Here is a 24,426-nt window from a genome sequence, read left to right as displayed (position 1 = left end):
GCGCCGTACCCCCGGCCCCGCCCCCAAGGCGCCGGAAGTGGAGTGTGGAGCCGCGCTGCGTGCTGTCAGTCTCTGTGGCTGCGGACCCCGTGGTCGTGGGGCCCGTCCAGGCAGCGCGGGCTGTCCCGGTCCCCTCGGGCTGCGCGATCCGGAGAACACAATGGACAGCAATGGTAAGTCGGGACGGGACGGGCCTGCTGGGCCTAAAGCGGAGCCGCACGGGGGTCCCTCCGTCTGGCACGCCCAGGCTGGGCTCGGCCAGAAGTCACTTTCCAAGTTTCGGCTGCTGGACTGGATGTGCTGCTTCTCGGGGCGACTCGATCCCTCTCGCGGTCCCTGTATCCAGGGAATGGGTCCTGAGGGTGTCCCCAGACCTTCCTGTCCCTGCGCTTTACAGCGCCCTCCTCCAAAAAAGGGAGATTTAGACGAGGTGTGCAGATCTCGGCAGTCGTGATTCCCTCATATGTGAAGTATGAGTAAGATTCCCCGCCTTATTGGATCTGGTACTAGAATTTTTTTTTTAAAGACGTCTTTGATGTGCTCATCTAGTATGGTTATCAGGGTGTTTTATTAAGTGAAACAGAAGGGCAAACTAACATATATGATACTTCTCATTTAAAAAAAAAAAAAAAGAGGGGCGGGTGGCTCAGTCGTTAAGCGTCTGCCTTCGGTTCAGGTCGTGATCCCAGGGTCCTGGGATCGAGCCCCGCCTCGGGCTCCCTGCTCAGCGGGAAGCCTGCTTCTCCCTGTGCCACTCCCCCATTTGTGTTCCCTCTCTCGCTGTGTCTCTCTCTGTCAAATACATAAATAAAATCTTTAAAAAAAAATAAGAAAGGGATGGATCTCTGCATATACATGTACATATGTACATATGTACACATGTAGGTGAACAGGCTTGAATTGGCACAGACTGTCTGGACAGGTGGAGGGAAAATTGATTAAAGTGATTGACTCTGGGATTCTCCCAAGACTTGTAGTCAAGGATAAGAGGGAGGATGACCTTCCACTATCATGTGGTGGTGCTTAAATTTTATGCCTTTTGTGCACAGATAGCTTTTTCAAAAATGAGAAAGACAGCTGGTAAATGCTAAAGTGGTGTCATCCCTATTCCCATCAACATTTATAATGCCCCTGAAGCCAAACACCCTGAAAAGAAAGTATGTTTAAAATTAGTTTGCTTCTGGGGTGCTTGGGTGGCTCAGTCTGTTAAGCATCTGCATTTGGCTCAGGTCATAATCTCAGGGTCCTGGGATCGAGCCCCGCATTGGGCTCCCCACTCAGCAGGGTCTGCTTCTCCCTCTGCCTGCCCTTTCATGTGTGTGTGTATGTGTGTGTGCACACCCTCTCTATCTCTCTCTCTCAAATAAATAAAATCTTAAAAATAAATAAATAAAATTAGTTTGTTTCTTAAGGTCAGCAGTCATTGAAAACTCTCTGGTCTTACATCCTGCTAAATGAATTTGATGAATCACTTTTTTTCCCTCCCCAGAGTTAATTGAATACTTTAAGTCTCAGATGAAAGAAAATCCTGACATGGCCTCAGCAGTAGCTGCCATCCGGACTTTGCTGGAGTTCTTGAAGAGAGATCAAGGTGAAGAAGGTCATATTCGAACACTCCTCTAGTAACTGTCAGAAGTGTAGAAAGTTGGGGCGCCTGGGTGGCTCAGTCAGTGAAGCGTCTGCCTTTGGCTCAGGTCATGATCCCAGGGTCCTGGGATCGAGCCCCGCATCAGGCTCCCTGCTCAGTGGGGAGTCTGCTTCTCCCTCTCCCTTTGCCCCTCCCCCCTACTTGTGCACATGTGCATGCTCTCTCTCTCTGTCTCTCTCTCTGTCAAATAAATAAATAAAATCTTAAAAAAAAAAAGAAATGTAGAAAGTGAGACTGCGTGAGGGCCTACTTAAGGTAATGCAGCTCCAAGTTCAACTTCTCCTTCATTTCAGTCTTCATTTTAATTTGCAAAGAGCCCACCAGTTATCATTAAATGGGTCCCCTTTCATAAGTGAGATCAACTTTGAATCAAGAGTGACCATGTTATATATATCAAGCTAACCATGAAGCTTAAATTATAGCAATAGTTCAGCTTTGTGTTTATTGAGCTTCTGTCTTGTGCCAGAATTTGTGCAGTTGCTACAGAGTGTTCCAGAATTCTAGTATTAGCGTCATTCATTGTGATCGCCTACTCATTCAGGCGTCGTAAATATAAGTTTCTTGGTCGAGCATACGTCTTTTATAAGCAAAATAACAATAAGAATAATAGTAATAATAATGCCTTCTTTGATCCGAAGGGCTGGCCTAAAGACATGTGTCTCTAAGACAACCTTCATTGTCTTCCCATTGTACCTCCAATAACACCCAAACACCTAAGTCTTGCCTACACCGCCTCTCTGACCTCATCTGCCACTTCTGCTTAATTTCCTTCCATGCCGTCCCTCACTAAACTGTGCTTCAGCCCTGGTGGCCTCTCTCTGTCATGTCAAGTTTGTTCCCATCTCAGGTCCCACTGGCTCTTTACATGGCTGGATCCTTTCTTACTCAGATCTCAGTTTAAATGGCCTCCACTCCAGAGGCCATCCCTGTGAGCTCTGTCTAAAGTAGCCCCACGTTTCTCATCATTCTGCTGCTTTCTGTCCTCATTCAGTCTGTAACTTGTGTATTTCTTTGTGTGCTTGTGTATTGTCTGCTGCTTCCACTAGAAGGGGAGTCCCATCAGAGCAGGGACCCTGTCTGCTCACTGATGTGCCTCTGCATACAGGATGCATGCAGTAAACACTGATTGCATAAATGTATGAACCACAGACCCACCAAGGGGCTGTGATACTAACCTGAACACCGCATTCCTCATGTGATCCATCCAGGGGAGACGATCCAGGGCCTGCGAGCGAATCTCACCCGTGCCATAGAAACCCTGTGTGACGTGGACTCCTCCGTGGCCGTGTCCTCCGGCGGGAAGCTCTTCCTGCGCTTCATCAGCCTGACTTCCCTGGAATACTCTGTAAGCCCTGCCCTCCTTGGGTTACTTTCTACTTCTGTGTCGAGCTGCAGGTATTCTCAGCTTTACCTGGATCTCACCTTTACCCCTTATTTTGCTCTTTTCTTCCTAGGATTACTCTAAATGTAAAAAGATCATGATTGAGCGGGGAGAACTTTTTCTCAGGAGAACATCCCAATCGAGAAATAAAATTGCAGATCTGTGCCATACTTTCATCAAAGATGGGGCGGTGAGTAGATTTTCTCACGTGTAGTAATTGGGAGCAAGGACTTTGGACTTAGACTCCTTTGCCACTTACTCGCTGTGTTACCTTGGACAAGTTACTTAACCTCTCTGTGCTGCAGTTTTCTCATTTGTTAAATAAAGGTGATAACAGCACCTACCTCATCAGGTTTTTGTGGAAAGAGGTACTGAGATGATCTGAAGACTCTGTACTATGCCTGGCACATAGTAAGCGCTCTACAGATGTGTAGATGTTACTCCAGAGGTTGTCACACTAGACAGGCCGAGGGGGCACCTGACTGGCTTGGTCAGAAGGGAGTGGGAATCTTGATCTCTGGGTCGTGAGTTTGAGCCCCACGTTGGGTGTAGAGATTACTTAAAAACAATAAATAAACTTAAAATAAAATAAAATAAACAGGAAGAGAAAAAACCACTGGGACAGCATGGATGGTTCATGGTTTAATAAGATGTCTTTACCAAAGAAGTGTTTTCATTATTGGGTACATACTAAATTGAAATTAAATCAGCACCTCCCAGCTGTTGGCACTGGTTCATACTGACTGTCTTCCCGGTGAAGGTCAGCGCTGGGCTGGGATGTTGTCTTTAATTTCATTTCCAGTGCTATTTCATAGACGCAGAACTGCCAAGGGTTTCTAGGTGAAGTGAGGATGGGAGCTGCAAGTTAAGCCAGTCCCCCAGCAAAGGGGCAGTAAAACTTTTATGATGTCTCTCCCATGGCGTCCCTCTTCTGCCATCCAAGCCTCCACGGACCATAAAATTCTTTACTTGCGTTTTGACTCTGAAATCTTGTCCTCTGTGTTATTATCCCCTTCCCAACCTTTGAAGTGTGTTCTTCACGAAATGACGTAATAGATGTGAGCAGAACTTGTACAAAAGCCAGTTGCGAACAAAGCCGCTTTGGGCCACATGGAGGCAAGATTATGACCGCCTCTCGATGAGGCCTTCTGCTTCCACCAGACTCCCGCGCTCAGCGTTCTGCAGGTTTCACGTGCTCTGGTGTATGTGAGCGTGTTAATGCCCACCTGCATCAGTGCTGACTTTAGGCTGAATTCAGGGCAGAGCTGCCCACGTTGGAACCTGCAGATGAACCACCTGGGATCTTACTCAATGCTGATTCTGATTCAGCAGGTCTTGGGGCGGCTGAGAATCTGCATCGCTGACAAGCTTCCAGGCGAGGCCCAGAAAGGAGCTAGGGCGCTCTGTCCATCCATTTTGCGTTATACAGATCCGCGTAGTCTGTTCATTAGAACGGAGCTGAAGTGAGTGTCTGCCCATTGGATCTGGCCTGCAGATGGGTTGTGTTTACCCCCAAATGGTGTTTACAAATTTAAAAAAATTAGTTAGCCAACACTTCTGTCTTGGATTTTCAAGAGAAAAATGAGATCATCTGGCAACAGTGGGACCGTGCGACAACAGCTGGAGCTCGGTCTGTCCTCTTTGCTGCAGCCTGCCATGTGCCGCGGGCCTGAGTGTGCACACCATGTCTTAGAACTAGGAAAGCCAGCCCGAAGGAGCCGGACAGAGCCTTCACAGAGGCTTTTGCATCTTGCGAGCAACACCACGTGGGGATTCCACTCCTGCATTGGCTGTGGGAAGAGGTGACCCAGAACAGATGGGCCATCAAGGATCTCGCTTCTGATTGTAGCTGATTTGTGAGACAGCATAGCAGGAAGCCTGGGGGTACCGAGAACGGGCATTAGCGTGGCAGAGGGTGCGCATGATCGCTGCCAAGCTTGCCCTTCTGACGGAGCTTTCTTGGTCCGCAGAGAATATTAACTCACGCCTACTCCAGAGTGGTCCTGAGAGTTCTGGAGGCAGCAGTGGCGGCCAAGAAGCGTTTCAGTGTGTACATCACAGAGTCACAGCCTGACTTATCGGGGCAAGTATCATTCCATTTGGTTCTGGGCCCAGCAGTCATTTTAAAGAGCAAACAAAGGATTAGGCCCTGGGTAGGAAGCCCCAGAACATGGCCCGCGACTGGCCAGTTACTCAGCCTCGCCTTTGTGCCTTTTCCTACCCCCGAAGAAAAGGCTCTGTGAAGTGGCAGTAGGCCACCGTACAGGATCTAGGGTGTTTAGGAGTTAAATCAGAGGAACAGCAATAGATATGTCAATGGAAAGATTTTTATCAAGGAGTAGATAATTCACATCTCCATCCAGAAGATAATGAAAGAAAAAAACTGTCTCTTTTGCTGAATTTGCATCTCCTACCCAGAGTCCCCAAGAATATAGTTTTCCTGAAACACATAGTTTCTTCTTAAGAACCCAAATTCTTGTTTCCTTATTCCAGAGTCTTGGGACGTGCCCCTTAATCCCTGAGTATGAACTGAGTTTCAAGCTAATGTGATTTACCATTGTCCAAATTAAATGACTCATCATATGCCACTACGGGACTTTCTTGGACTTCCTCTAACATTCTCAAAATGTCATTTTCCAGTAAGAAAATGGCCAGAGCTCTCTACCACCTCAACGTCCCTGTCACCGTGGTCCTGGATGCTGCTGTTGGGTAAGCTTCCATCCTCCCTGAGCACCGTTACTTGTCGTCACCCACTCCCAGGGTTGGCTTGGAGCAGGGTTTCCGATTGAAGGTTGGAATCCCATTCATAAAACTGCCCTGGGTAATGTTCTGCCTCCGCATTGATGGCTGCATTAAACCAGCAAGCTCGTGAAAAGGTCTTGATGGTATATGCAGGAGACGAGCTGTAGGGTGTTGCAGAGAATGGGAGTCATTTATGTAGTCTTACGGTGCATTTTATCTTTTTTTTAAAGATCTTAGTTATTTGTCGGGGAGAGAGAGAGCACAAGCAGGGGGAGCAGCAGGCAGAGGGAGAAGCAGGCTCCCCGCTGAGCAAGGCACTCGATGTGGGACTCGATCCCAGGATGCTGGGATCATGACCTGAGCTGAAGGCAGACAAGCAGAGCCACCCAGAGTCCCTTATGGTGCATTTTAAGAGCAAGGTGCAAAAGCCGGGTTAGGGTCAGCACACGTAATCAGTGCTCCGTCCTCAGCGGAAGGCATGGGCTGTCCTCAGTGGCACTCTGGGATTCTTTGACTTACTCATGCAACTTCGCTTCTAAAACTGAGGACGCACGTTCTGTGAATTGTCAGTGTACCTCACAAAAGAAAACAGGACTAAAAGTCCCTCGAGGGGAAAAAAAAACAAACACATAAGGCAGATGATTAAGGAAATTAGGAATGCGTTCAAAAGAAAGCATTTTGAAGAATTCTACTTAATTGGTCATTTTCAGAGGTAAATTGGCCTTCACCCTAGCTGAAAGATTGTTGAATTACATAACATTTTCTTCCAACTTCAGATCACGACAGGTTCTTAAATTTTTGTTTCTTCTATTGAAGTAGATCAGAAAATAGAGGGTACCACACGTAGTGAGGATAATACCGGGTCACGAAATCCTCGCGTCGGTCACCACACCTATACGCGTGCGTGTGCTGGGCGGCCGTGTGGAGGGCACATTCACTGGGGGGTTGTGATCACAGTGCGTTTTCATGCTCCTGCTGGCAAACCGCCAACAGTGCCCAGCGTGGTCTCATGGGTTAAGTGCTCTTTTGAAGAAAGTAAGTGAGGAGAGGAACTTTCGGTGGTGAAAATGGAGTATTAATCTTTGCAGGTGATGCTGCTACTCATAAGAGCCAAGAAAAGAGCATAATTTTTTTTTTTAATTTCTTTAGCTATATCATGGAGAAAGTGGATCTTGTCATAGTTGGTGCTGAAGGAGTTGTTGAAAATGGGGGCATTATCAACAAGGTAAGAACGTCAGTTCCCCACAGCTCCTCGCTCCAGGCGGGGAGGGGTCACTGACCCACATCCTGGCGGTACCAGGAGATGTTAGGGTTCGCTCATCCAGCCCCGCGTGGCCTCCAGACCTCACCGTCGCAGCAAATTGTCTCCCAGTCCCCAGAGGCCACTGTAGTGGCCAAATTTTGGTCACATTTCTTTGATCTATGTGAATCATGAGAATGCAGTTTATCTTTTCTCAAAAACTGTTTTAACTGGAATTGGGTTTGGTTGTTGGTTTTTTTTTTAATTGGGCATATTTGACATCAATATAGTGTGGTGTTAAAATTTCTCTGTTCCTTGCTTAACATGGAAAGATTTCATGATCATTTGTTTTTTGCATGGTGAAATATACATAACATTCGGTGTTCACGTGTACAATTCAGGGGCGTGATTTCACACAGCACGATGACGTTCTCAAAGCCCATCTTTGTTGTAGCAGGTGTCCGCACATCATCCCTTTTTACGGCTGAGTCACATTCCATTGTGCGCAGAGAGCACATTGGTTTGTCCACCGACTCCTGTCCACTTGAGTCGTTTTACGTTTCGGTTCTTGTAAATAATGCTACTACAAACGTGGGTGCAGAGTTACCTATTTGAGTTCCTGTTCGCAGTTCCCGTGGGTACATTCCTGAGTGGAATTTCTGGGTCACTTGATAATTCCGAGGACCCACCAGACTTTTCCATAGTAGCTGCACTCTTTTCCGTTCTCCTCAACACTGTACAAGCATTCCAGTCTCTCTACATCCTTGCCAACACTTGTTATTTTGGTTTTTTAATTATGGCCATGCTAGTAGGTGTGAAGTAGTATCTCATTGTGGTTTTGACTTGTGTTTGCCAAATGACGAGGATCTTGAGCATCTTTTGAGCATGTGTATGTTGGCCATTTGTATATCTTTAGAGAAAAGTCTATTCTGTCATCTTTTTTAAAAATCCTAATTCCAAAGCCAGACTTACATATATTATGTTCACTCACACGCTTTCGAATATGCTATAAGATCTCATCCTTCTACTTTTTCTCTGACTCTCCAGATTGGAACCAACCAGATGGCCGTGTGCGCCAAAGCCCAGAACAAGCCTTTTTATGTCGTTGCAGAAAGTTTCAAGTTTGTACGACTCTTCCCACTAAACCAGCAGGATGTCCCAGATAAGTTTAAGGCAAGAGTTTTTTTACATATTTGAAGGGGTATTTGAGTCTAAACTGAAACCTTTGGGAAGAAGCCGTGTAAGAATATTTCAGTAGGTTACTCCCCTCCCATCACTAGTTTCTCAAACACTTGGGACACAAAGATCAATTGTTGGCTGAGCTCAAGACTCGGAGAGTCCCATTTGTCCCCAGAACTTCAATCTCTCAGTCTCTCTTAGGCCTGAGAGGGGGCTGCGAGGACGCAGGGAAAGCTGATGGTTCAGTCCAAGCTTTGGAGCCAACTCTCTGGGCTCAGCCCCCAACCCCACCGCTTACTAACCACGTGGCCTGGGGCAGATGCTCTCATTTTATGTTCTGAACTTCAGTCACCTGTAAAATGAGATGGAAGTGCATTTTGAGCGTTATGACAGCTCTGAGATAATCCAGGAGAAAAGCTTGGCACGGGCCTGGCACACAGTAAGCTCTCTGTAAAGACTCGAAATTGTTATCTCGAGAGGTTTGGAGCTGTGAATCCAGCACACCAGTCAGGGGAGACACGGTTTGGGTTTTTGGCCGGTAGGCCGCCATCCTCTGGCTCCGCCGCGCTGCCCTCCGCCCTCCGCCCTCCTCGCCAGCGTCCTGCCCGGCTGGCTTCCCCCATGCAGGGAACACTTGCAGGTAGTAGCTAGTAGCACACGGATTGCTCAGGCCAAGCCCACACCACTTCTGAGCCCAGGGTGTGTGGGGAAAACCAACACGTGCTTCCTGTCTCCTCAGTATAAGGCAGATACCCTGAAGACTATGCAGACCAAACAGGATCTCAAAGAGGAGCACCCATGGGTCGACTACACCTCCCCTTCCTTAATAACACTGCTGTTTACAGACCTGGGGGTGTTGACGCCCTCAGCAGTCAGCGACGAGCTCATCAAGCTGTATCTGTAGCCGCTGGCTCCCTTCCTGCAGGCGCACAGCTGATGCACGTGGGGCAGGGTGAGTAGCCTCTTGACCCCTCCGTGAGCCAGGCCATACTACATTTTTTTTTTCTTTAAAGCTTCTATTTTTAAGTAATCTCTACCGTAATGTGGGGCTCAAACTCACAACCCTGAGATCAAGAGTCCCATGCTCCACTGACTGAGCCGGCCAGATGCCCCTAAAACTGAATTTTTTTTTTTTAATGAAGACTTAGGGACAAAGGACCTAAAACCTTAAGACTTGGAAAATTTTTTTTATCCATTTCAGCCCCATCTAAAATGCGTTCATGGTTTCCTTAAAACCCAACCTGAATTGCGTTTATGGTTTCTAGACACTTTCCGGTTTCCAGAAATACAAGTTAGATTATTGGCTACTTAACCAATGAAAGACATGCGCAAGCCCACCTCCCTTCTTCCCTGCACTCCAGGCTGATTTGCCAAAAGCATCGATTAAAAAGATGCAGGCCTGCAAAAGCAGGCATTCCTACCTGCAGCCAGGCGCCCCTGCAGGAACCAACAGGCACCCAGGACACGTTACAAACGGTGCCTTATGAGAGGCTGGAAACCGGATTGAAGTCACATCAGGCTTCCAGTGGTGACCACGAGCCTGGGGCCGCCATCCCCTCCTCGAGATTGGGACAGACGGGACCAGAAACCACCCAGAAAACCCAAGGAAGGTAACATTTAGCAGGAGTAGCCTCCGTGGCTCACACATATGAAGACCTTCCAGAACATCTGTAAACTTGAAAGTCTGCATCTGTGGAAGATGTGAATTTCCTTTAAACGTGTTTGATCCCTGAACAGCTTTTTAAAAATTGTACTTGGGGACAAACTCAGCCATCTTTTCAAATAAATTACATGAAAGATTTTGATATGGTGTTGTATGAGTATTGAGCGCTACCCGAGGCCCAAAGGGATTGGCCATCTTGGCAAAGACACTGCAGCCACATTCACACACTCAGGACAATTGAAAGGAAATAGTTTATTCGACACATAGTTTTTTTTCCCTAGAATATGACTTGCTTCCTTTCCCCCCCCCCCCCGCCAAAACTGTGGTGGGGACGATTCTTCGAAAAGAAGAAAACCCCAGGAACAGCAGCTGCCCCACGCAGGTGTTCTGTGCAGTTCCTCGAGGGAGAACTCAAGTCCAGGGGTAAGGACACCCACGAAGGTCAGCTGCCTGAAAACACTAGGAAACTTAAAAAGCCAAAAATCAAGTATACCTCAGTGTCTTTATGTTAGAAAGTTAAGTATAAAATAGCCACAGAAAAATGAGCTTTAATTAAGATGTGACCCATCAGAATAAATACTGACCTGTTATTTACACTCAGTCTTACACTCTTCCGTTGGCCTTAAAGGCTGGTGTGGTTTTCATAACAGTCATGAGTGTGAAGCGTCCCCCCCCCCCCCCCGCCCCGTCCCCAGTGTGAACACGGCTCGCTCGGGCGCCGGCTGCAGTATGGCACACGATGAAAGCACGTGGCACCGTGCGGGGCGCGGGGTGCAGGGCCACTCGTCATAATCCCTGCACTTGTGTGTGCCCCGGGGCCAATGTCAGCAGTCCTCTTCCGAATCAGGGATCCCCAGATCTGCTGTCGGGACTGTTCTCTTGCCACTCGAAAACAACCCCTTCTCAAATTCTTCTTCAGTAATTTTCCCTTTCTTAAACTTTTTCAAGAGCCTCGTGTCATTGAGAAGTTCCTCCATGTCCTCGTCTTCAATATCACAACCCTAAGTGCAGAGAGCGACAAACCACCGAATTTCTCAGGGACGTGTTCTCACAGCAACAACACACTCTCAGATCAGCTTCCACAAACCCGTCATGCTCCCACCCGAGGCCCAACAGAATACAGAATACGAGAGCGCCACGCGCTCCCCACTACTAGACACTATTTTGATAAAACTCATTCAGAATTCTCAGCTGAGTGTTCAAGTAATAAAGAAAAACGGTACCTCTTCCCTCTTCCTTTTTTCATTCATTTTTTTCTTCTTCTCCTTTTTGGCCTTCTGCTTTGACCAAGCTTTATTTTTTATGAATTTTTTTCTCCCTTCATTTTCTCTTTTCTCTTTTCTTTGTTGCTCCAGGAGTTTCTGCCTCTGCTTCTCTCTAACTTTATCTTTAAATGGGATGGTGTCTGTGTTAACATCCGCAGGCGCGAAATCTGGAAACTGCCTTCCCCTCAGCTCCGGCATCTTTGGCATCCTTAGCAGGGCAAACCCTCGAGCAAGACGAGCAAAATCAAGATCTGATTCGACCAAAACGGCAGAGTTAGCACACCCAAAATAGAGTCATGAGCACCAACCCAAGGAAGACGGCTGCTGGCTAACCGAATGATCTAATGGGTTCATTTTAATTAGAATTAAAAGAATTACATTTTTACCAAAAAGGAATACTCGGCAACGAGTCTGTTCTGTCTACACAAACCCTAGGAAGACTATACTAACCCTGACATACGCCTGACGTTTTTCTACGACAAAGCAGGTTCACACCCGCACTACTTGTAAGGCTGCAGGTGTGTAAGGAGACAATCACGTGAAGCGCACCTTACCCTTTAATCTGAAGATGAGGCTGCATTCGTGCTTCGCATAAGCCTGGACGTAGGACACAAAGGCCTTCATGCCCTTTTCAAACACAGCTCTGTCGGCCAAGGCCATGGACTTGAGCTTTGGAAGGAGGTCTCCTGTGTTTTTCTGGAGTTTCATCTCCTGCAGGGGGCACTGCACACAGACCACATGCTCACCTCCTCTGTCTGGGATCCCCTCACCTCCAAAACCCCATCAGAGCCAGTGCAAAACCAAAGGCAAAACAATTTATTGTAATCTTTAATCAGAGACACTGACTGAAGCCCAAATTCCCAATTATTTTACTTGGCCTGACATTTTTTTTAAGAAAAGTTTAAAATCAATTTTACATAACAATCCTGATTTCTGGTTGGAAAGTATCCAACACCAGGTCTGGGTTCCCAAGTATACTGGCACCGGCTGGTGCTGAGCAGTGGCTGCCACCCTGAACGGGGCTGGTGCCTCCCCACAGCCGTGAGGCCAGCTAGCTCCTGCCCTTACATCACCACCTGGCCCCTGAGAGTGTGCAACCCCTCCTCTAAGTTCCGGACCGCTTGCTGGAAAAGAACCCTACCAAGTATCCTGTCGCTGGGCATGCTATATGAAAAAAGGAAACCACTTACTTTTTGGTTAATTTCAAGGAAACTGATATAGGACTCTTCCATGGGAAGGAGGAAGACGAGCGCGCTGCCGCCGTGGCCGATGCGGGCTGTACGACCACAGCGATGTACAAAGGCACTGAGAATGGAGGACAGGACCACGATCACCATGTGAGAGTGCGCGGAGCGGGGGCCCAGGGCTGCCAGACTCCACGGCTCAGCCCAACCCCGCCCCTCACCAGGGTCACAACACAAGAGCTGGCAGTTAAATATGGACTGCAAACCAGGTAGGGGTCTGCAAGACACTTAATGTGAACTAGAAAACTCTTACATGTATGCCTATTTGATGACACAGGTAAAACACAGTCCTAGTAGAAAACTGGGAGACAAAAGCATAAAAAAAGTATAGAGAAGAAAAGTGGCCTGTAATGATCATTACCGCTCAGGAAGTCTATTCCCCCACATTTTCCCGTGTTTGGAAGCATTTATGAGGAATATATGTTTGCTACGGGAGAGTAAGACTTTCATATACAGTGTCATGTATTACTTTCCTTTAAGCATCTATCAGATGCACTTGTGCAAGAGTTTTATTTATTTTATTTATTTTTTTTTTTTAAGATTTTTATTTATTTATTTGACAGAGAGAGACACAGTGAGAGATGGAACACAAGCAGGGGGAGTGGGAGAGGGAGAAGCAGGCTTCCCGCGGAGCAGGGAGCCCGATGCGGGGCTCGATCCCAGGACCCCGGGATCATGACCTGAGCTGAAGGCAGACGCTTAACGACTGAGCCACCCAGGCGCCCCTGTGCAAGAGTTTTAAAAAGTATGTGGAGGGGCGCCTGGGTGGCTCAGTCGGTTAAGCGTCTGCCTTCAGCTCAAGTCATGATCCCGGGGTCCTGGGATCAGCGGGGGAGCCTGCTTCTCCCTCTGCCTCTGCCTGCCGCTCCCCCTGCTTGTGCTCTCGCTATCTCTGTCTCCCTCTCTCTCTGTCATATAAATAAAATCTTTAAAAAAATTAAGCCATTGTTTAAAAAAAAAAAATCATGTGAAAATAACAAATTGCATACTATGGCATCACTATTTTCACACACCAATTGACAGTTCACCTGTTCATCCATTTTTGCTATTTAAAGTAATGTTTTGATAAACATCATTATGCATATCTTCCTCAGAATTCGTGGGGCCAGATTCCTGACAGTGAGGGTCACGTTCTGTCACTCAGTACCTTGCACTGCTGGGAGGGTCGTACTGCAAAACCCAGTTTACTTCAGGAATGTCTATTCCTCGGGCCATGACATCCGTGCACACTAAAATCCCACTAGAAAATGAGAAAACACCATTCTGAGCAAGGGGGCCACCAACGTCATCACCGCCAGTCTTTCCCAGCCCTGATGAGGAGGACGACAGTAATGCACAGGTTCCAAACCTCTCACAGAAGCAAGCAGTTAGGAATCACATTTTGACTTTTTTTCCTAAGGATATCTAGGACTTTACAAATTCCCAACAAAAACAGGTAGGGGTGCCTGGTGGCTCAGTTGTTAAGCGTCTGCCTTCAGCTCAGGTCATGATCCCGGGGTCCTGGGATCAAGCCCCACATCGGGCTCCCTGCTCGGCGGGAAGCCCGCTTCTCCCTCTTCCACTCCCCCTGCTTGCGTTCCCTCTCTTGCTAGGTCTCTGTCAAATAAACAAATCTTTAAAAAAAAAGAAAACAGGAGGTAGGGAGGAGACCAGGGAAGAATTTTTTAAATTAGCATACTTTTCTTTAAAACAAACCAAAAACTGTAGTAAGTCTAATCCTGAGGTGTAACAATCCATTCTATCACTCTGTCTACAAGAGTGCTTTTAACAACACAGCCAGGAGGCTCTTAGAAAAGCAGAAAAATGTTACTTCTACATGCAGAATTAATTATGGCCACTGAGAGATGCGAGCTCCCAACTGTGCAGTGACCAGACGACAACCTACGAGACTTCAATGAATCGCTCCCATCCACACCCTCCACCCGTTCAACCAATAGGTATCAAAACCCCCTGGGCCAGGCGCTGGGCCAGATACTGGGGAACCCAGGAGTGAACACAACACACAGGTCCCTGTTCTTACAGAGCTTACGATCTTGCAGGGAAGCTGGTGATAACTAGGGATGACGGGGTCAGGCCGGGGACGGGGTCCCCGGGGCCACATAGAGCAGGTGTGATAACTGGGCAGAGGAGAACAAGGGTTCTAGGCAGAGAACACAGCCCGTGTGAGGGTTGAGACGCAGAGGGACCTGCCAAAGCATACAGTGAGCTCCAAGGCAGCTAACTCACCTTTGCAGTTTGCGGAACTCCATGAAGATCTTATTGCGCTTGTGTTTCATCTTCCCGTGAATGCACATGATCTTCACACTCTTCACCAGGGCCTCCAGAGCCTTTCCATAGTATTCCACACAGGCGCAGGTGCTGCGAGACGGGACAGCGGGCTCAGAGTCGCTGGCCACCTGGGTCCCCTATTGCTGGGGGAGGGAGGCGGCAAGCACCAGATGCAGCAGAGAGGACCCGATCCTCTCTGGGAGAATGGCTACTGACATCATCCACCCTAAGCTCTATATCTGAAATCCTCCTGGGGTTCTGACACCAGGACAAAACCCCACTGTGGCAGCCATGGGGCTGGCTGCTTCAAGGCCATGCCCAGCCACTTCCTCCCTTGCCTCCCTCTACGGCAGAGGCTGGGACAGCTACACACACATTTCCTCTGCCTCTCTGGAGGGGAGCGGCTGCCCAGTGACTCACCTTTGGCCCCTGAAATGAAAGCCTGAGTCAGCTGGGGAAGCGGGGCTTCTGAGAAAGCTTTCTGCTCTTCTGATGTGAAGAATGCCCTTCCCCTCCCCCTGCCTTTCCTCCTTTGTTTTCAGTGCAGACGGGGCAGCGGGCATGACTGTGGCCATCTTCAAACCAGGAAGGGACAGACATGAACAAAAGGCCAAGATAGTCGCAGAAATACTGACCTGGACACTGGGGAGACATAACCCAATGTCAGGACCTGCCTAACCTCTGGCCTTCTTTCTACAGGAGAAAAATAACTCCTCCCGCTTAAGCCACAAAAGTTGGGTTTTCAGTTACTTGCAGCCAAACACGTTCCTGAGAGAATTCCAAACCTTCGGGCTACGTGCATCTGTACATTCTGGATGTGGCTGAGCCCCAGATTCTCCTACCACAACATCCAGAAGGATTACCTGAAGAAGATCAGGTGCTTTTCCTGCTTATGATTTCGAAGAAAATGTACCAGCTGGTTAAATTTCTCATCTGCCTTACATACCTACAAAGTAAAAAGGAAAACCAATTAAAAAAAAAACTTATTGACGATAATAATCTCTTTAGCTGTTTCCAGTTTCAGCCTTAAATGTTAAGGAATCTGATTTCCTCCACTGATAGAACACATGCTAATTGGTCTACCTAGCTCAGAATGGGTATCAGCATGTGCTGCTGACACATTCAAGTCACAGAGTCATGTAACGGAGAGACGCACAGTCATCTAGTGCAATCGTCCCCAAATCCCAGTATACGGACAGGGACCACACCAGCTATATCCAGGGTGGATTTTTTTTTAAGTAAGTTCTACACCCAACATGGGGCTTGAACTCATGACCCCAAGATTAAGAGTTGCACGCTCTCCAGACTGAGCCAGCCAGGTGTCCCTCCAGGGTAGATTTTTTTTTTAAATGCAGATTCTTGGGCACAGCATACAAATTCAGTAGGTCTAGGATTGGACCCAAGAATCCATATTATTTAGGAGCCCCCAGGAGACTGTTACATCTCCATGTTCAGAAATCACTGCTCTAAGATGAAACCAGGTTTCCAGAAGAGAATGTACAAAATTTGAAAGACCTCCACAGAGAGAGACTCCAGTCTCTCTTAATATTATCAAGCGCTCCATTCAGGCCCCTAAATGGGAGACATCTAAACCCATCTGTATGCATGCCCCCTATTTTTACCAAAACCAAATTCTCAATTTGGAATTTCTTCTCACACACTCAGATCTCTCTAAATGCAATCACTGAAATGAATACCAAACGGCAGAGCCATGGTGTATGTCCAAAGCTAACATTTATTAGTACTTAACTACGTACTAAGCACTGGCCTAATCTGTATTCATCAGTCCTCACCACAACCTATGAAGTGGGTAGTACTGGAGCCCCCTATGTACAGGTAAGTGCATCCAGTTCAGTTAGTAAGGGACAAAGCCAAGATGTGTACCTGGGCTTTCTGTCCTGGGCAGTCCTGCTCTGGCACCCGCTCAGCCACGCACACTACCTACGGACCCCTCCCTCTGCCTGGGAAAGGCCGGGCTCCTGACTTCACCAGCCCAGCCCAGAAACGCCAGCAATGAGAAAGGCCCCCCAGCTCAGGTGAGCCTGCCGGATTTCAACACCACGCTGTCCAGTAGACCCCAGTCAGCATTATGACCGACCCGCGGGAATCAGCAAGGAGATCAGTGCACACCATGTAGTAGTTCTCCAGGCGGGAAGGAGTTTTCTGAGTGCTGCTGGCCGCTACGCCCTTCTCCTTCACCGAAATCCGTACAGGGTTCCGGAGCCCCGCTCGCACCAGGCTCTCCACTTCCTGCGTCTGAGTGGCAGAGAAAAGGCCTGTTCTCCTCTGCTTTGGCAAAAACTCCAGGATGGTGTTTATGCTAAAAAAGAGGGCTCAAACTTAATCCCTCGTTTATCAGCGTCATCAACAAATACCACTTTATGATACTAAACAGATATTTAAAAGATTAGGAAAAAAGCCGTCACGGTATTTACAGTAGACGTTAACCAGGGGATGAGATTATGAGCAATTTTTATTTATTTATTTTTATTTCTTCTTTATACTCTCGTTTTTCCAAGTTTTCTCCAATATGAACACATAATTATACTTTTATCATGTGGGGCAATTAAAAGAGAATGAAGACAAAAAACTTTTTGGGACTAAGAACCATTGACCTATACATTTTAAGTAGCTGAATTGTATGATATATGAATTATATCCCAATAAAGCTATTCAAAACACACACAAACTTTCAAAGAAATCATGAAGGAAAATGCATCTTAAGAAGTAGAACTGGAACTTAAATTGTGTGCTAGAATTTGAAGGTTCAAACAACCTAATTATTTGAAATTCAAATGAGGCCAAGAAAGGCAGTCATAAAGTGGTAAAAGAATTCCACTTTGCTCTCCTTTTCTCCAGTATCACCCAAAGCCAAGGAAGCCCGTAGTCCAGTACCTTGCCTCAAACCCCATGTCCAGAAGTCTGTCTGCTTCGTCTAACACCAGGACGTCGAGGGACCTCACACAGCTGGCCAGATCCAAGCCCTCCGCCTTCCTCCGAAACATGTCCTCCAGGCGGCCTGGAGTGGCCACAACGATGTTCCCACTTTGAAAACACAGTCAACATTTACCACACTCTCTGGATCTAGGGAATATCTGTGATTCCAAATACCAAGTTTTGTAAACCGCACCCCCCCCAAGTCATCTAAGTTCCAGTAAAGGGAAATACAGCCATGAGTGAGGAGACAGGGCTCAGGGCAGAAAAGTGAGGGCCATGAGGGAGGCAGACGGGTTCCGGGCCAAGAGCCAGGGCGGGGTCAGCACACGCTGGACCGCTGGCCACATCTGGCCTGCACACAACCATGCCCATCCGTTCATGCATTGTCTGTGGTGGCTTTCACACCCCAACAGTGGGGCTGAATACCTGTGACAAACCATGTGGTCCACAAACCTAAAATATTTACCATCTGTTCCTTTACAGAAAAGGTTTGCTGACCCCTGACCTAGAACAAGTTATTCAACCACTTTAGGCCCCAGGTAACTCATCTATAAAATGAGAATGTTGGGCGCCTGGGTGGCTCAGTCGTTAAGCATCTGCCTTCGGCTCAGGGCATGATCCCAGGTCCTGGGATTGAGCGCCCACATCAGGCTCCCTGCCCAGCAGGAAGCCTGTTTCTCCCTCTCCCACTCCCCCTGCTTGTGTTCCTGCTCTCGCTATCTCTGTCTCTGTCAAATAAATAAATAAAATCTTTAAAAAAAAAAAAAAATGAGAACGTTAACAGATTTAGAGAGAATTTTATGTTAAAGATCACAGCCACGGACGAAAGGCCAAATACGGCCCCTACACACTGGCTGACCTGCAAGAAGTTGGTTCTTTTGTTTTTTGGAGTTTTTAAATTTTTTTTAGAAAGATTTTTTTTTTTTAAGATTTATTTTTTTTATTTATTTAAGATTTTATTTATTTATTTACTTATTTGGCAGAGAGCAGAGAGAGAGAGAACAAGCAGGGGAAGCAGCAGAGGGAGAAGCAGATTCCCCACTGAGCAGGGAGCCCGATGTGGGGTTCGATCCCAGGACTCTGGGATCATGACCTGGACCTGAGCCGAAGGCAGACACTTAACCAACTGAGCCACCTAGGCGCCCCTTAAATTTTATTTTTAAGTAAGCTCTACACCCACCGTGGGGTTCAAACCCACAATCCCAAGATCAAGAGTTGCATGCTCCACTGACTGAACCAGCCAGGCTTCCCAAGAAGTTGTTTGTTTTCTGGTTGTTGTTTTTTTTTTATTTTTTTATTTTTTATTTATTTATTTGACACAGAGAGAGAGAGATAGTGAGAGAGAGAGAGATCACAAGCAGGGGGAATGGCAGGCAGAGGGAGAGGGAGAAGCAGGCTCCCCGCAGAGCAGGGAGCCCGATGCGGGGCTCGATCCCAGGACTCTGGGATCATGACCTGAGCAGAAGGCAGTGGCTTAACCAACTGAGCCACCCAGGCGCCCCTGTTTTGTTTTGTTTTTTTTTAATGTGAATTACATGTCAATGGTTAAAAGAAGTCTGGAGCTAACACATAAAAATCTGGAATTCCATATTCTTTTTTAAAAATTCAGTATCTGACAATACTGAGCCCAGAATCCCTCAAGGCAACTATCAGCTAGAGATAAGTATTTGGCCACATACTGGGCAGTTCCTACTCATCCCATCCCCACCCCCGCCCTTTCACACCTCTGACCCCTGCAGAACTTGACTTTGTGACCCCTGCTAAAAAGCATCTCACAGGATAGCTGGAACACGGCAAATGCTCAATAGAAACAGTTCTCTTTATTAAGATTCTCTAACAAATTGGGCACAAAACCTATCACTGCTCATAATAAACCTTATTGATGGTGGGACTGAAAAAAATCCAAAGGGCTGATGGCCACCATGTATTCAAATACCCATCTGTTTATTAAACACCTGTGTGTGCTCAGCACCGTGTGAGGCTCTGAAGATGCAACGCTGCAGGACAGACAGCGCCCTGACCACTGGGCCTGCCTGGGGACATGAGGAGCCTAGCCCACGCAGTGCTCTAGAGGAAAGTTGGGTCTGTGTGGCAGCAGAGGCGTGAGAGAGCAGCAGCAGTGGAGAATGGTGGCCTGGCAAGCCCTGTACGAACATCAGGATCCTTCCTAAAGGCCAGTGGAAGCCAATAAAGAGTTTTCAATGAGTGACATGATCAGGCTGGCATTCTGAAAAGGCCACTTGGGTTGCTCTGTGGTCAGTGGATTATAAGAAGGCAAGAGTAGAAACACATAGGAGAGAACGCTATTGCAGGAGCCCAGGAGAGACGGAGTGGTCTAGATCAGAGTGGGAGAGGGGGCAAGGGAGAAAATCAAAGGGCTAGAGATGTGTGCTCTGGAGAGAAAATGTAAATGATTCGGTGATGGTTAACAGGGGCGGGGATAGAAGGGACAGTGAGGTGTCAAGGCCAACTCCCAGACTTCAGGAGAAGCACATGGGTGGACAGATGACTGAGAAACTCCAGATGACATGCACATTTGGGGATAAAAAACACCCATTCCAGACATGTTTGCAACAGCCTGGAAATGCCCAGGAGATGCCAGGCAGACAAGCAGCTACCTGCAGGTCTGGGACTCGGGGTGAGGTCGGGGACCACCAGGAGTGAGATGAGACCACTTAGAGAGCCCCGAGTGAGAAAAGCAAGGGCCGTAAGTCCCATACAGTCAGCCTGGAGAGAGAAGGGGGACCACCCCCTGACTCCCTTCTCCTCTGCAAGGTGAGACTCACTGAAGGGGAAATGCCCATCAGGACCTTATGAGAAGGAGCCAGCAGGCAAAATGGGAGGGTGGCCTGGAGAATAAAACCTTTCAGGGAGAGGGGATTGCCGAAGGGAGTGCTCCCCGTTAGGCCTAGACCAGGTATCACTTCCTCTTGGGTTCTGTGCCAAAAACAAGCAAGGAAAGGAGCAGAAGCAAGCAAACTTACCCTTGTTCCTTAAACCTTGCAACATCTTCTCCAGGATTCCTGCCTCCGATCCAGAGAATCTGGCTAAAACAAGAAAAAGGTCTTCAGCCAGGTCAGGCACAGTAACAGCCTGTGGCTAACAGGGGCAGTGCATCCAGCTCACCTGAACTGTGGGAAGGGCTTCGTGAAATGCGCCAGGACTTCATCTATTTGAATAGCCAGCTCCCGTGTGGGTGTGATGATGATCGCCCCAACCTGCCCATGTGCAGGGAAAGGAAATAATGAGCCGAGTGGGCCCGCAGAGCTGAACCCACACGCCAGGACCGAGCACCTCAGAGAGCCAAGTTCCCAGGGGAACAGCACTTCTGGGCTTCTTCAGCACCAGTCCCAGTGCTTATCAGTGACTGCGCTGGATCACAGCCAGTTCTCATTATTGACAAACACGGGTTTCGAAAATACTGAAACGCTGCCTCTGGGGGAAATGCTGGGTCAGGTTCCGGCGAGCCTCGGGTCATGTTTTGTCAATGAATCAATCAATACAGAAGCCGGTTTTATGTGTGCTTCTGTCTAAAGACACCGTGAATAATATGTAGTTGACTTATCAATACTGAATTTGCTGCCGGTCACACTATAACTCTTGCCTGAATGAAGCGTATCTTGCACACTTGTTTTCTCCAAAAGGGCCATCCCAGCCTTCTGGCGCTCAGGAACACTAGACGGTGCTTCAGCTCTACACTTGAGGCCATTTTAAACACTGAAATCACCAGCAAGAATGCAAAAATCATAGGGGTAAACTGTGAGAAGGATGCCTGTTTACAGCCTGAGAGCTAAAACAAGAAGGCAGAGCGTTGCCCTGTTCAGACTCAGCTGGGAACGTGCACAGCAGGTGACTCCCGATTCTTTGCTTCTCTGCACAAATCCGTGAGTGAGTGAGAAAACACAGTAAGTACTGATCTAGGGAGCCACAAATAAATTTTAACAAGCAGGCAAATCCAGAAATACAGTATCTACAAGTAAGGAGGATAGATTTTTTTTTTCAATCTTTTGACCAGCTTCTTTGAATTGTGAACTCTACAATGACTAAGTGAAAATAAGCCACTTAGCTATCCTCACCTGATTCTTTTTTAACTTCTCTTCCCTTCTCAGAAGAATTTCCAGGATGGGGATGACAAAAGCGAGCGTTTTGCCACTACCTGTGACCTGCCAAGATGGAGAAAATTTGGTTTGCTTTTCCTCACAGTTCATTCTGGAGGGAAAACAGGGGGACAAGCTGCGTTTCCATGAGGTACTCACCGCCTCTGCAGCGACATCTTTGTTTTTCATGAACAGGGGGATGGTTGCAGACTAGAGAAAGAGATGCAAAGCCCAGGTTAGAGAATGCCAGACTCCATGGAGGTAGCCCAAGGACCTAGGAACACAGTGGGTCTGCGTCACAATGGACCCCACCACAATGCAGACTCTTACAGTCACCCCAAGGCACCCCAGGGGATGGGCTCAGAGGCAACACAGCAGCAGTGTCTACACAGTGTGGAGGGGACAGCGAGCTGAGCTGGGATTCGGGAGTCCTGAATACTAGCCCTGCCTCACCTCCTTTTCCTCTCTGGACCAGGAAGTATTTGAAGACACTGAGTTTTAGGGTCCCTTCCAGCTCTCATATCAAAAAACAATGATTCCAATAAACCCTCTCATTTTAAACACTGCAGGGGACCTCCAGATCTTGTGAAAAGCAGACTCAGGCCTCAGCTTTGAGGTCATCCCTTTCAGGACCCCACTCCTGGTCCTCAGAGCCTGAGCTCACCCATCACAGCACATGTAGCACTTTTCTAGCAACCTCTATGCAAGTGGTTCTCAACCCGGATGATTCCTATGCCCTCGAGATACATGCAGCAATGCCTAAAGATGTTTCTGGTTGTCAAAACCCACAGCGGGGAGGGTGTGCTACTGGCACGTAGCAGGTAGAGGCCAGGGATGCTGTTAAACAGCTGACCGTGCCCAGGGCAGTTCCCCACCACAGACTACTTGCCAGTCCAGAATATCAAGAGTGCCGAGACGGAGAAACTCTGCTCTAGACTGTTGTCCAAAAGAAACATGATGTGACCCACATACATGGCTTTAAATTTTCCAGTAGCCACATTAAAAGTAAAGACGTAAAATGAATTTTACTAATGTGTTTTATTTAACCCAGGAGATCCAAACTATTGTCACTTCAACATGTAATGAATTTTTAAAAATTAATTAATGAGATATGTTCCATTCCTTTTTTTTATACTAAGTCTTCAAAATCCATTGTACCTTTTACAGTTGGAGAACATCTCAATTTGGACTCACCATATTTCAAGTGTTCAAGAGCCGCAGGTGTCTGCTGACTCCCACAGTGGCCGGCACAGCCCCTGATTACCGACACTGACGGCAGGGACTGGGCCTCCCTGCACTACAGTCCCAAGGCAGGGTTCCCAGCACTCCCAACGTTCATCTCCAGCTTCCTCCTCATCTTTCCTGAGGATCTCATGGGCATCTCAACTCAGCAACTCTTGAATTTCCCTCGGAAACATGTTACCTCTCCCTGCCTTCCCCATCTCAGTAAACGGTACCGCCATCCACCCAGCTGCTGAAGACAACAACCTCAGACTCCCTCTAGATTCCTCTCTTTGGTAACCCCTGTATCTGGCCCCCCAACAACCCAAGCCCTCTCTCGAACTTCACTTCTCAGCATCTACTGCTACCTCTCTACTCCAAGTTGCTACCTCTCCTCACTTGACACTGGCCCCCTGACCTTTGAAGTCCATTCTCCACACAGCAGTCACCTCCCTTCCCTTCATACAGTTTCCCATTAAGATGGTTTCCTACTGCATTTAAATAGAACACAAACTCCTCCAAGACCCTGCACAATGTGGACCCTACTTTGCTCATCTCTTACACTACGCCTGATGCTCCTGCCAAAGGCCTTTTTTCTGTTCCGCCCCAGGACATTTGCACTGGCATTTCTCTCTGCTGGCATATCCTGCCCCAATCACCCCACAGCCAGCTCTTCAATCATTCCCGCATCAGCTCAGTGACCTTCGGAGGGGCGTTCCCTAACACACCACCTTAACCTCTGTCACTGTCACATCGTTGTGTTTTAGTTCTGTAGTGACACTTATCACCGACTGAAATTACCGTATTCTTCTACTCCTTTCTCCCTCCCCTGCATTAGAAAATAAGGCCCATGCCTGGGGACCAACACTACAAAATCCCCAGAGCCTAGAAAACCTGATACACAATATGTCCTCAACAAGTATCTTTTGAGTAAATGAATAAATTGGGCGAGAACCCTTCCCTTGGCCCACATAGTAAAACGGCAGGTAGTATTTACTGAGCTCCCATAGTCTCACAGCAACCCGACGAGACAGGTAAGATGAAAACAGCACAGAGAGGTTAAGTCACCTGGCCGAGATCTCACAGCTAGAGGGGCAGGGCCGGATGCAGCGGGCACTTGGGCGCCAGGACTCACAGGCGGAGGGGTCGCGGAGGTCAGGGCCCCCCCCCCCCGCCGGGGTCATTAACCAGGGTGGGCAGCCTGAAGACGCGGCAGAAGTCCCAGGCTCGGAGCCTCCCTGCCCCGCCTGACCCCCCACCCCGCCCCGGCGCACGGAGGACCCTTCCCCGCCCGGCAGCGCCGGGTACCTGCACCGGCGTCATGTACGGGAAGCCCAGCTCCCGCAGCGCACCCAGCACCAGCGGGTGCAGCCGAATCGGCAGCGACTCCCAGGAGCCCTCCGTCACGTGCTCCATGGCTCGCCCCCTCTGGCAGCGCCGCCGCCGCCACCCGGACGCCACCCGGATGCCACCGGGCGCCGCCCGCGAGAACTTCCGCTTCCGGCCACCCGCGGGACCGCCGGCAACCGCGCTCTAGCAGC

General features: G+C 48.2%; 2 protein-coding genes across 6 annotated transcripts; one reads left to right on the top strand and one right to left on the bottom strand.

Annotated features, from left to right (window-relative positions):
- Nucleotides 1–32: 32 nt before the first annotated feature.
- Nucleotides 33–11,661, top strand: EIF2B1 (eukaryotic translation initiation factor 2B subunit alpha). Of its 3 annotated transcripts, none has more exons than XM_032431295.1 (10): nt 33–173; nt 1,490–1,591; nt 2,857–2,993; nt 3,103–3,219; nt 5,000–5,112; nt 5,670–5,738; nt 6,921–6,996; nt 8,059–8,184; nt 8,930–9,142; nt 11,277–11,661. In XM_032431295.1, exons 1-9 carry the CDS (start codon nt 161–163, stop codon nt 9,092–9,094), a joined length of 918 nt encoding a protein of 305 aa, XP_032287186.1. In that variant the 5' UTR covers nt 33–160; the 3' UTR covers nt 9,095–9,142; nt 11,277–11,661. The 3 variants fall into 3 exon arrangements, with proteins under 3 accessions (XP_032287186.1, XP_032287185.1, XP_032287184.1); XM_032431294.1 differs by lacking the exon at nt 11,277–11,661 and adding an exon at nt 9,552–9,969; XM_032431293.1 differs by lacking the exon at nt 11,277–11,661 and having other exon boundaries at nt 8,930–9,969.
- Nucleotides 10,125–24,357, bottom strand: DDX55 (DEAD-box helicase 55). Of its 3 annotated transcripts, XM_032431285.1 has the most exons (15): nt 24,194–24,357; nt 21,824–21,874; nt 21,644–21,730; nt 20,694–20,785; nt 20,552–20,614; nt 17,526–17,675; nt 16,761–16,950; nt 15,494–15,576; nt 15,051–15,272; nt 14,589–14,720; nt 13,510–13,602; nt 12,309–12,423; nt 11,673–11,841; nt 11,077–11,369; nt 10,125–10,854 (listed from the first exon to the last, which is right to left on the bottom strand). In XM_032431285.1, the coding sequence occupies exons 1-15, from the start codon at nt 24,299–24,301 to the stop codon at nt 10,678–10,680; spliced, it is 2,025 nt and encodes a 674-aa protein (XP_032287176.1). In that variant the 5' UTR covers nt 24,302–24,357; the 3' UTR covers nt 10,125–10,677. The 3 variants fall into 3 exon arrangements, with proteins under 3 accessions (XP_032287176.1, XP_032287177.1, XP_032287178.1); XM_032431286.1 differs by lacking the exon at nt 15,051–15,272; XM_032431287.1 differs by lacking the exon at nt 10,125–10,854 and having other exon boundaries at nt 11,236–11,369; nt 11,668–11,841.
- Between the last annotated feature and the right edge of the window lie 69 nt (nt 24,358–24,426).

The sequence above is a fragment of the Phoca vitulina genome, unplaced genomic scaffold (assembly GCF_004348235.1).
Source record: "Phoca vitulina isolate PV1807 unplaced genomic scaffold, GSC_HSeal_1.0 scaffold46, whole genome shotgun sequence".
NCBI classification, from domain to species: Eukaryota; Metazoa; Chordata; class Mammalia; order Carnivora; family Phocidae; genus Phoca; species Phoca vitulina.
This window is presented reverse-complemented; position numbering and strand designations above follow the sequence as displayed.

Excerpts from the sequence above, each read along its gene's own strand:
- EIF2B1 (XM_032431295.1), top strand. Across the intron at positions 1,592-2,856 it reads GTTCTTGAAGAGAGATCAAG|GGGAGACGATCCAGGGCCTG; the intron begins GTGAAGAAGGTC and ends TGATCCATCCAG. Across the intron at positions 3,220-4,999 it reads CTTTCATCAAAGATGGGGCG|AGAATATTAACTCACGCCTA; the intron begins GTGAGTAGATTT and ends CTTGGTCCGCAG.
- DDX55 (XM_032431285.1), bottom strand. The coding sequence starts at position 24,301 with ATGGAGCACGTGACGGAGGGCTCCTGGGAGTCGCTGCCGATTCGGCTG. Across the intron at positions 15,577-16,760 it reads GCCTGGAGAACTACTACATG|GTATGTAAGGCAGATGAGAA; the intron begins GTGTGCACTGAT and ends TTTACTTTGTAG. Across the intron at positions 11,370-11,672 it reads CCTCATCTTCAGATTAAAGG|ATCTTGATTTTGCTCGTCTT; the intron begins GTAAGGTGCGCT and ends TGGTCGAATCAG.